The sequence below is a fragment of the Aythya marila genome, assembly GCF_965140915.1.
Source record: "Aythya marila genome assembly, chromosome: Z".
NCBI classification, from domain to species: Eukaryota; Metazoa; Chordata; class Aves; order Anseriformes; family Anatidae; genus Aythya; species Aythya marila.
Window position 1 is genome coordinate 27,985,183 of NC_139080.1, and position 12,239 is coordinate 27,997,421.

Below are 12,239 nucleotides of genomic sequence, written 5' to 3' on the forward strand. Positions count from 1 at the left end.
GGATTTTATCCAAGTTCAATAATGTATCCAGGTGGCTAGAAAAAGGACAAGTAGATATTAACCATCTGTTGGGATCCATAAATCGGGAACAACTAGTTGATCTGTAAAGCAAAGCTATAAATGAATTTAAAGGTCAAAAACCTCATATTTTAATTCTTTGTGCCCATTCATCTATTCATCTCTAGATTTTTCATCTGTGTTTGATTTAGCATAGCTATTAACTCTATTAAATTTATACAAAGAACTATTCCAATGCATAAAGGTCCAAGACTTTACATAAAGAAGTTTGTTGTGTATTATAAAGCAATAAAACTCCAGAAATTGTTAGTTGAATGCCTATTTGACTGATGACAGCCCACGAAATCATCTTTTTTAAGAATATGTTCCAAGGTAGCTAGAAAGCAGCCTTCTAATGTACAGTGATGTAGTGCATCACCAGTGATAAGAAGCAGCAACAGACTGTTATTCCATTTTAAGGTGAGCATTCACATTTTAGAAAAGTGTTGGGCATTGTTTTAAATACTTGGTTTTAGCCCGCATAGAACCAGATGCCATCATAATTATAAACTGTGATTTTAAAATGCTGACAGCAAATTGCTTTTAATGTACTTTTGCACAGAACTTGATAGTCATTTACCATTAATCACTCCTGATTTTTATTCCTGTTGATACTGGCTTGTAGGAGGAACTGAACTAGTCATGGAAATGGAGTAACCACTCCTTAATTCCCAGGTGATCATAAAGCTGCTCCTGCCAATTTCCTTGAACTGATCATAGAGCAGGCAGTGACCACAGCTATTCACACTTACCCATGACTTTGGACTTCTAATCACTAGCATGTTTTACTACTTTCCCTTGGACTTTTATGTTGTTGATCAAGCAGTTGGCTATGCTTTATTTGTTCCAAGGTGGAAAGTATTAACCAATTAATTGTATGAAGATGCTACTAAAATAACATTTGGGTGACCCTTACATTCATTAATAGCTACTGTTTGGCCCACACATGAATTGGAACAAAAGGCCCTTATGAGCCTTGCTTCTCTCTAGTTACAAGAATGCTCTTACAGAAGCTCTGAGGGTGGAAAGTAAACACTTACAGGCCATGAGACCTGAAAATCAGCTCTTAGTCTGAGAGTCGTGGAGACATAGATAGAATTGAAGCACAATGAGGTATGAAGAAAGCCTCACTTGAGCACAAGTCATTAAAGTGGCCCCATGGTGCAAAAATTGTGCCAAACAAAAGTCACAAGTTCAAGCATCCTAAACAGTACTTCAGAGTATGTCAGGTTTTGAAACCAAACACATTCTGGCACTCTCCAATTAGTTGAATCTTGATGATATCAAGTTGAATCTTGATATCATCAAGATTCAAGATTCAACTTGATATCATCAAGATACAATACCCTTTTTTCAAATTGTATTCCGGACAAGTGTTGCTCATACAGCACCCTTGCTTCTTATGCAGCAATGGCTGCTCCACAAGCAAATGATAGGTACTGCAAATGAGGGAAAAAGAGTCACAGTGGAATGAGAACAAAGACATTCAAGCAATGCTATGACTGGTTAGCTATATACCATGTATATACAAGGTTATGCTAAAACATCACAAGCATTTCTATTTACTGCTGATTCTACACCTAGAACTGAATATTCTAGTCTGTCCAAATTGCAAATTTGTCTACCCAAGAAATCAGATGAAATGTGAGGTAACTAGGTCTGCCCCCTGCCTTCATTCAGAAGATATGAACAAACACACCAAGAAAAGCATATAAAACTTTTTCATGCACAATCTTCTAACATTTCGCACACAGAATCATTATACTTGGCTGAATAAGTAAGGCTACTGAGCTGTCCTAAAAGTTTAACAAGCTTGTTGATTTTATGGCATAAATCATATCCTACTTTCACAATAAGAACTGAGAAAAAGTTCACAGAAGAGGTTTCTTTTTTTTTTTTTTTTGAGAAGTTTTCCCAAATTCCCATTATTTGACTTTTAAAATTACAAAGAAAAATAAATTCAATTGTAATGGTGCAGATGTACTAAATATGGGTGATTTCATTCACATTTAGAGAAACAATTTATACTAAACATGGGAATGTTTTCAATCACACCCTGTGGATAGCCACCTTGCTTATGAAGGGCATTTCTTACAGAATCACAGAATTTCTAGGTTGGAAGAGACCTCAAGATCATCGAGTCCAACCTCTGACCTAACGCTAGCAGTCCCCACTAAACCATATCCCTAAGCTCTACATCTAAATGTCTTTTGAAGACTTCCAGGGATGGTGACTCCACCACTTCCCTGGGCAGCCTGTTCCAATGCCTCACAACCCTTTCAGTAAAGAAGTTCTTCCTAACATCTAACCTAAAACTCCCCTGGCTCAACTTAAGCACATTCCCCCTCGTCCTGTCACCAGGCAGGTGGGAGAACAGGCCAACCCCCACCTCGCTACAGCCTCCCTTGAGGTACCTATAGAGAGCGATAAGGTCGCCCCTGAGCCTCCTCTTCTCCAGGCTGAACAAGCCCAGCACCCTCAGCCGCTCCTCGTAGGACTTGTTCTCCAGGCCCCTCACCAGCTTCGTCGCCCTTCTCTGCACCCGCTCAAGCACCTCGATGTCCTTCTTGTAGCGAGGGGCCCAAAACTGAACACAGTACTCGAGGTGCGGCCTCACCAGAGCCGAGTACAGGGGGACGATCACCTCCCTAGCCCCCCTGGTCACACTGTTTCTTATGCAAGCCAGGATGCCGTTGGCCTTCTTGGCCACCTGAGCACACTGCTGGCTCATATTCAGCTGACTATCAACCATCACTCCCAGGTCCTTCTCTGCCTGGCAGCTCTCCAACCACTCATCTCCCAGCCTATAGCTCTGCTTGGGGTTATTGCGCCCCAGGTGCAGGACCCGGCACTTGGCCTTGTTGAACTTCATGCAGTTGACCTCAGCCCATCGGTGCAGCCTATCCAGATCCTCCTGCAGAGCCTTCCTACCCTCAAGCAGATCGACACACGCACCTAGTTGATTTGTGAAAATCAACTTACAAAAAACAAGAAAAGATTTCTGCTTGAGCTTGCCGGATTTTTGAACAATAATTTTAAGATCAGATATACATGGTAAATTAACACTCAAACATCAGAACCACACAAGGGCAAAACTCAGCAATTTCACAGAGGTTTGGTTTTAGTTCAGAGAACCATGTAACTTCTCCATCACCTGGCCAGCAGAGCTGGTCCTAAACACAGTTACTGTGGGCAGAGCCCAGAACAGTAAGGCAAACCTGACATTGACTAAAAAACTTGAATTGTCACAAAGCTTGATCTGTTGCCAGATTTCTACCGCATTCTTTAATTTTAAAAATCCCCTCGCTCTTTAATCAGTACAGTGTAATTATAACTAAAAACAATTAAAATAATTAATTGAGAAATACTGCTGATACAGAAAACATTTTTATTTCTTCCCAGCTGATTCAGAATCAAGACTGAGCTTATGTTTGTATTCAACATGTTTAGATTCAGGTGGAAGAAACTCAGACTTGAAAGAAGAGGCCATAAAATGGCACTGTTATTTGAGACAATTAGTTGAAATGCATATGTGTTGCATAGCATGAAACAGATTGTCACATACCCAAAGAACTGCAAACTGTCCTAAAATGAGTTATAGTTTTAATGGGTTATAGTTTTAATGCATGGGTTTTTTATTTTAAGAGAAGTGAGATGATACTCTCCCTGGAACATGAAAATAAAGGTGAGATTCATCTCTCCATAAAATATAGCATCTGTTTTGAGTTACCTCCTTCCACCCCCTCCTAGTGGCAGTGGAGATAAAACCACTTAAAGGGAGCAATTTGTCTCAGTCTAACACAGGGGGCTATGTAAGGTTAGATACTGAAGGATATGTAGAACTGTCTTCTAGAGATGCTTTCACTCACTGGGGACAGAGTACTAAAGACTAAATTAGATGAATACAGTTAACTGAGATTAATCTCACTCTAACAATACAGTATAACAATTTCACAGGAAAGCCTGCTTTTCTTTTGACACTGTCAGTTACTAAAATGTGTTAAATTACTGATCTAAAAAAAGCAAATGTCAAGCTGAAGAGAAAGTACTAATTCATACTAAATTATTTGTTGGATATAAAGATTTGTGTATCTTAATTATTGGGCAATAAAAATGCCTAGTTCTTGTAAAAACATATTAAATACTTTTATGTTGCTCTACATCCCACAGCAGATTTCACCAATTCAAGTTTTGTCAAGTCAGTAGTAAGTGTCCATGTTTGAACATCAGTTTTAGTGGGATCTGAGTACCCTCAGAACAGTTTCACTATACAGACTCACTCTAAGGATAACATATCAGTGAACACTGAATAAGACTTTCACAGATACTTTCTCTTACAGAAAAATACCAGCACTTGGAAGTTGTACTTTTGTTTTTATCTGTAATAGCAACTGAAACTTGGGGGGGGGGGGGGGGAGAGGTTAGCAACCTGATGTTACAATCCTATTTTTGAAAATTTTGATTAATTTGCTTGTTTGCTGTAGTCAAATGAAAACTGAATAGTATCCCAGGAATTATGATTATCCAAAGAAGTAGAATCAACTGGAATTTTCAACAGGCAAAAAGGTGATCGAGTGCACCCTCGGTAAGTTTGAAGACAACACCAAGTTAGGTGCATGTGTTGATCTGCTTAAGGGTAGGAAGGCTCTGCAGGAGGATCTGGATAGGCTGAACCAATGGGCTGAGGCCAACTGTATGAAGTTCAACAAAGCCAAGTGCCGGGTCCTGCACCTGAGGCACAACAACCCCACACAATGCTGTAGGCTGGGCAAAGAGTCGCTGGAAAGCTGCCTGGCAGAAAGGAACCCAGGGGTATTTGTTGATAGTCAGCTGAACATGAGCCAGCAGTGTGCTCAGGTGGCCAAGAAGGCCAACAGCATCCTGGCTTGTATCAGAAATAGTGTGTCCAGCAGGACTAGAGAAGTGATTGTCCCTCTGTACTTGGCTCTGGTGAGGTCTCACCTTGAGCACTGTGCTCAGTGTTGGGCCCCTCACTACAAGAAGGACATCGAGGTGCTGGAGTATGTCTAAAGAAGAGCAACAAGGCTGGTGAGGGGTCTAGAGAACAGGTCTTATGAGGAGCAGCTGAGGAGCTGAGAGAGCTGGGATTGTTTAGCCTGAAGAAAAAGAGGCTCGGGAGAGACCTTATCATGCTCTACAGTTACCTGAAAGGAGGCTATAGCGAGGTGGGGATCAGTCTCTTCTCCCAAGCACCAAATGATAAGACAAGACGAAATGACCTTAGGTTGCACCAGGGGAGGTTTAGGTTGGATATTAGGAAATATTTCTTCACTGAAAGTGTTGTGAAGTATTGGAACAGGCTGCCCACAAAAGTAGTTGAGTCCTTGAGGTCTTCAAAAAACATGTGGATGTACTTGATGACCTTTGGAGGTCCCTTCCAACCTCAACTGTTCTGTGATTCTGTAATAATTCCTTTTAATTTTATGACAAGATGAGATGTAGAGCTTAATGACATGGTTTAATGATGGACTTGGCAGTGCAAGGATAAAGGTTGGACTAGATCATCTTAGATGTCTTTTCGAAACTTAATGATTCTACAGTTCTATGATTCTATATAGCAAATATATTCTATATATTCGCGATTCTATATGCCTGTGGGATACAACCTATGACCCTGAAGTTCATAATGTCCCACTGCTGGCGGCAATGTAACCAGAGGGAAAGGAAAGAGGAGTAGTGGGAACTGTGCTATATACAATAGGAAACTAGATGAAGAATTCATTGCATTAATCAATCTGAAATGACCATCTGTCCCTGCGTTTTGCACATGGCAAGAGATAAGAAGGATGTCTACAAGACTTATTTCTTAAGGCTGTCCGAATGTTAAAACACCTACCTGTCTTCACTGTGCAGTAAAGTTCCTGCAGCAAGTTTCAAGATAATGCCATTTCTTCCCCTGGAATTACCTACACTAGTGAATATCACTATCACAATTACACTAGTGAATATCTTGGATAAACAGACAGAAATATAACAATCAGAAAATCTCTGGCACATGTATATAAAAAGACGTACAGCCTTTTTTCTGTTTCTAGGAGTAACAGACACTTTTGATGTTTTGAAAAAAAGAAGACCAGACTCTAAAATCCCTGAGGACCCTGATAAGGCTTACTGGTCCTGACCATCTCCCCTGAGGACTTCCCCTGTACCCTTTCCATGGGCACACAAGGCCCATTTCAGCTCACTCCAGTGGTGCTAGTTCCTGCCTGAGCAACTCCATGGATGTGCGCAGCTCCAGACCCATCTCTGGATCTGCAAAATTTCTGGGGAAACTGAAGCACTTTTACAAGTCTGATAGACAATTGTTTAATAACATAAAAATAAACTCACTAAATTTATGGTAGGAATTTGATGAAGAAACAATGTGAAACATTCCCCTAGGGTTCAAAATTATTTCACAACACTTATCATAGAATCATGGAATGGCTTGGGTTGGAAGGAACCTTACAGATCATCTAACTCCAACTTCACTGCCATAAGCAGGGATACACTTCTGTTTGGTGAAATTTGCATTTGCATTCTACTCATGAATACAAAACTACATATACAAAAATACAGGGGGTTTATTTATTACAAATGAAATGCTTATCCATTCTTCCATTGAACATCCTTAGCCCTCTCTTGTTTTATTTCACAACATGTGTTTGAGATGGAAAAACCTTAGAGGTGGATATATAATTTATATTATTAATTGGTTTATCTGTCTTCTGAATTGTACTGTAACTTATTCACAACCTTCTGTCTTCCTAGGAAAGTGTCTGGTTATGATGTAAGATAATTCTTGGACAGCTGAAAGTCTTTCCCTTACAAGGAATCCCTACACTGTTTAGACTCAGGCATCCATGCTTCCTAAGTTTACTCTCATCACAAAGAATCGCTGGTATACCCTAAGTAAGCGATCACCAGACAACCTGCCTGAAAATTAATTACATTTTTAAAATATAGTTTAAAAACTCAGAATACAACATTTACAAAATCTGAGTGAAAAAATAAAAAATCTCTTGAAGGACTACAACTTATTCTGCAGCTCTTATCACTCAGACATCTCAGCCCTTGACATTCCTGTTGTGTTAGATATTACATAAACATGTACTAAAACTGCTAGTCCTGCCTCGGAATGTTGTCACACACTTAGGAAAATTATCCACAAGCACAAAAAACAGAGGTTGGAGTGTTGAGTGTTCCTTGTGATTCAGGATGAAAATCTGTGGTGATTGCTATAGTTGGGAAGCGTGTTACATATACACTCACTTCAAATGAATTAAATATATATTTAAAAAAAAAAAAAAAAAAAACCATTCCATTAATGCAATGTGTAAAGTTTCTTCTTCCCCATTCCAGCAGTTATGAGCAGAGGGGGACTGTCCTCTCCAGAAGCCTGTCAGAAGGTCATCAGTTTGCTCTGACAGCACCCATGATAAAACTAATCTTCAGCCCGTACTGCAAAGAAGTATCCCTAATGTCCCAATGGATTCAGAGAGCTGCACCTAGGGTAGAATCGGGCATAGATTGATTACCCATATGGCAGGGCTGAAAGAAGACTATGGAAGAGTCAAGCTGGGGGTGACAGAAGGAGATGGAAGCATCGCAAACAAGACAGATACTGTCAGGAGGTTGCAAGGCTGGCTGCTCCCTCAGTGCCAGGGACTGCAACATAGGCTGGCAGGGCAGGGCTAAGGTCCACATTACCCAAGTCAGGCAAGCATGACAGACACAGAAATTGTACCAAGGTTCAACTAACAGTCCAGATCAACAGACAAGCTCATGGCAATGAGACAGGTCCAAGGTCAAACTGGGAATTCAATCCACAAGTCAGGTCCAGTGATTGCCAACAGGACCACAGCAACAAGTTCTAGTTCAAGCCAGGAGGCACTTGGATAGAAGCTTTTCTTGGACAGAAAATCTGTAAATGCTGGATTAACGCTTCTTTATCTGGAAGATGGACCTCACACCAGAGGAGCTACACAGGAAGCAAGGCACATCCAGTTCTACAGGCTGAGGTGATGCATGAAATTGTTTGGAATTGTATGAAAACAAGTAGTTGTCAAGGAAAAAGCTGAGATGCAGAACACATGCCCTCTCCTCTCCAAGAGCCCTGAAACTGCACTCGAGGTACCTGAAGCTTCACTACTATTCCCACCAGCATAAAATGGCTGCATCTAAACCAGTATCCTGTCTGAGAGTGGCACACTGGATACTTAGAGAAAGAGTACAGGAACAGAACGAGTATAAAGCAACCCTTCCACAGCACATATTCAAGTATCTAACAATCACTTGCTAGGAACCGACTTGGCAGTTACATCTGCAGCTCTGCTTCATGTCCCAGTAAATCAGTCTTATTCATCGTCCCAACCTGCTTATTCTTTTTCTTGACCATTTCCAGATGTGAGCAGCCTATCACTGGTTGCAATGCAACTAAGTAGGCCTGCAAAACCTTCCAGAGTAAAAAGGACACCCTCTGTGCTTCTTCCACAGGCCATGAATGAGTGTCTAGTCATGCTAGCACAAGTGACAGTATATAGTAAAAGCCAGGACTAATCCAGGACTCCTTATGAGTCTAGTAAATTCCATAGATGTGAAAAGATAGCGTTAAAAAAACTTGAACAAAGCCAACATACCCTTCAAAGTTAAGGCAATATTTGGTGCTTTAGATGTCACTGTCTTTCTGGCATTCCACTTACACCACTAACATCTGCATTTTATACAAAAAATGGGCTTTCTCTGGGTGTGATATTTTCTAGTGTTGTCTGGACTGATTGACTGAATGCATGAATATTCACATAGCACTTCTTTCCTTTTTACCCTTTGGCTCTCTGCTTCAATGTTCCTCACTGAATTGATGATTTCCAAATTATCTTCTTTGCAAATTATCCTATTTTCAAAACATCCTTTTACACTTTCAATCCACATCATTCTAACTAATGTAAATTCTTCAGCCTCTTATTGTATCCCTGATATTTCCTTTCCAAGATCAAGAAGCAGCTTTCCCAAACCAAGCACAGATCTAGTGATGCTTCCTGAGCACTTTTAGCAGTTTTGGCACGGCGCTCAGGTATTCTACGTTTAGCACTTCACAAAACAATACTGATAGTGTATTTCAGGCTAAGAGCATCTGCTGAAATCTGACTTCCAGACAATTACAAATGGCTGATTTTTACAGGTCTTAATACAATGTTATTACATTACCTGTGGTTCCTTATTGTGTTGGCTAGGATCCTTCTCATAACTCTCTGCATAGATCCGGAGAGTAGCTCTCACATGGCTAGAAGCACTCATTCTGAAGATAAGCCTGGAAGCATCTGAAAAAATAATCCGCAGGCCCTATGGGAGAATAATAAGTGGCATATATGTAAGTTGGCAATACCTTTTACAGATGTACTGTGTTTACTTGGCAAGGTTTCAGTAGCAGGGGACTTCTGTGAGAAGAGTCCAGAACATGTTCCATGTTAGATAAGGGTCGGTTTCATCCAGCTCCAAAGGGACCCAGTGCTGGCCAGAACTGAGCCAGTAAGTGATGTTTATGCCTCTGTGAGAGCAGATTTAAGAAAGGGGAAAAAACAAAAAACACTGGGCATTAGCAGCTGGGAGAGAGGAGTGAGAAGCTGCCCTGCAGCCCCCCAGGTGAGTGCAGCAGGAGGGCAGGAGGTGCTCCAGGCAGGCAGCAGCACTTCCCCTGTGGCCTGTGCAGGGAGAGGCCCCTGGTGGAGCAGGCTGTCCCCCTGCAGCCCATGGGTCCCACATGGAGCAGATCTCCACACTGCAGCCCCCCCATGGGTGGAGGAGCCCCCAGTGGAGCAGGTGGATGTTACTGTGAAGGAGTGACAGAGACAAAGCATTAGGGACACAGCCACCATTCCCCATCCTCCTGTGCCACTTGTCAGGAGGAGGTAGAGAGTGTGGATGGGGGGAAGGTGTTTGAAGTTTGTTTTGTTTCTCACTTCTCCAGCTTGTTTATAATAGGCAATACATTTCCCTAATCTCCCTGTGCTGAATCTGTTTTGCCCGTGACAAAAAGATTGTTGAGCAATCTCCCCTTGAGCCCTTGTATTGTATTTTCTCCCCCTTTCCCTTTGGGAACAGGAAGTGAGAGAGTGGCTGTGGTGGAACTCAGCTGCCCACCTGAGTATAACCACCACAACAAATCACAGCTTACTGCCCTAAAATAAAACACAAAAGGAAGAGTCATTTGGATGCAATTCCACTTTCTCTATAACTTTGGACAACTCATTTATTACCTTCTTCCCTTCTCAAGACCAGAAATGATCTTGTCTTTTCCCTCCCACTCGTAACAAGGGCTTTTTTTACTGTTGTTTTTAATTTCTTTCAATGATTTGTTCTTGTTCTGTTTGTTAGAGCAAAAAATCAATGGCCTGAGAAATATTTATGAGATCAGCAAAGTGTTAGAAGCAACTACAGAAGCAAAAAAACGTTGTTGGTAGTGAGAACAAAAGACAGCATCAGTTCTCTTATAGACCACACATATAGATTTGATTACAAAGATTTCAACAAGTATGTGAAACAATTCAGGAACTTAACCTATGGAGTTAATTTCAATATACTAATTAACACACAATAAATGCATGTAGAATAAAAATGATTTATTATTATTAAACTGGAATTTGCTTTTTGCCTCCATCTTCATCTCTTTTTCTTTACTCCTTCCTGCTTTCATACTGTATGTATGAACACATTCTTCCACAGACTACAGTCAATGTACCCAGTTCCACAGTCAACAGATTTTCTGTACAGGGAGGCCATAAAGTAAGCAAGAAGGTCAGACAGATAAACTTGCTCCCATTAAAACTAAAGGACTAAATTGAACAGTTAAATAGTTGCAGTGTTTAATACTCTACTAATTCTGCACTAACACACATCCTAGTTCCCTTTCTGTAAATAGCACTCCTAGGCCAAATGCCACCCCTGTTCTACTACTGAACTTTATTTCCCATTTTAGTCCTGCTGTTGAAAAATGCCTAGTGCATAAATTGAGATCCTTGCTAATTTTAATGGGCAGCAAACTATTCAAAAATGAGAGAAGAGAATTAAGGGAGAAGTATTTTATTCTTCCATTTTTATCAGCAGCTTGAGAAGACTCTGTTATTGACACAGTGCTTCAGCATTCTGAAATACAGGTGGAAAACCTTTGTTTTCTCAGGTAGACGTCAAAATATCTTCAGCCCTGAGTAAAGAACTGTCTGGATGATACTATCCATTAACACTAGGAAATACGAAAATATCACACATGGATAAAGGGTTGGATCAGATGGCCTAAGAAATATTATCCATCTCTAACTTTGGTGATAACATGAACCTCTATTTCACTGGTATGAGAGTAATACAAATTAATTTTAACATGCACCAACACTTTGAATGGTAATCAAACATAGGACCAGCATCTCAAGTATGTAACATTAACGTCAAACAGGTTTAAGAAGGAAGGGAGTATAACATGCACAAAATGAAACCATAACTATCATGAGCATGAGCATGAGCTTGTCTTCCTATTCAATTACGAAGTGGACATTCTGTATGTTCCTGGTAGGCCAAACCACCCCCGCAACGACATGACTAGCAGCACCAACTTGAACACTCTTCTGCATACTCCCTGTTTATCTGTCAATAATAACAATAACACATTGCTACTTCTCCTAGAATATTAGATTCTGAAATCTCATCACTCACTAACTTAAGGTCTTTTGGAACAAAAAAGCCTTATAAACACTCCCCATAACTCTGCCTTCAACTTTATGATGCCAAAATATTCTACCAAACTACAGCATCTGTAGCCACTTTGATGGTTTTATGGTACATGGGATTTTTGTGTAACATACACACACACACAACCAGCATTCAGACAGTTCACTGTACTATTTCTGAGCTTGTTATTTTCTCCATTTCACATTTCTCAGGGACACGTGACCAACGGTATTGATTTTTACACAAGAGTGATGACAGCTGATATTTGTCTATAAGACTACAAGTCCTGCCATACAACTTACAATAGTCTGGCAAAAGGGAATTACAGAAACACAGAGGCTGTACCCATTAAAAACAATAATCTCCTAAGTGCCAGGCAGAAATTGTATGGTAGGGAAAAAAAGAAAGAGTAGCACACTGACAAGTACACAGGAGAGAAACTTGCACTTTTAATAAGACAGGGC

The 12,239-nt window shown here is 40.6% G+C and overlaps 1 protein-coding gene across 1 annotated transcript in view; it reads right to left on the bottom strand.

Annotated features, from left to right (window-relative positions):
- The window catches only part of PGM5 (phosphoglucomutase 5), an 83,542-nt gene that overhangs the window by 7,309 nt on the left and 63,994 nt on the right, over positions 1–12,239 (bottom strand). The window contains exon 10 of the mRNA XM_082783589.1: positions 9,265–9,399. Coding sequence (XP_082639715.1) covers positions 9,265–9,399 — 135 coding nt within the window. The remainder of the gene's footprint in view (positions 1–9,264; positions 9,400–12,239) is intronic.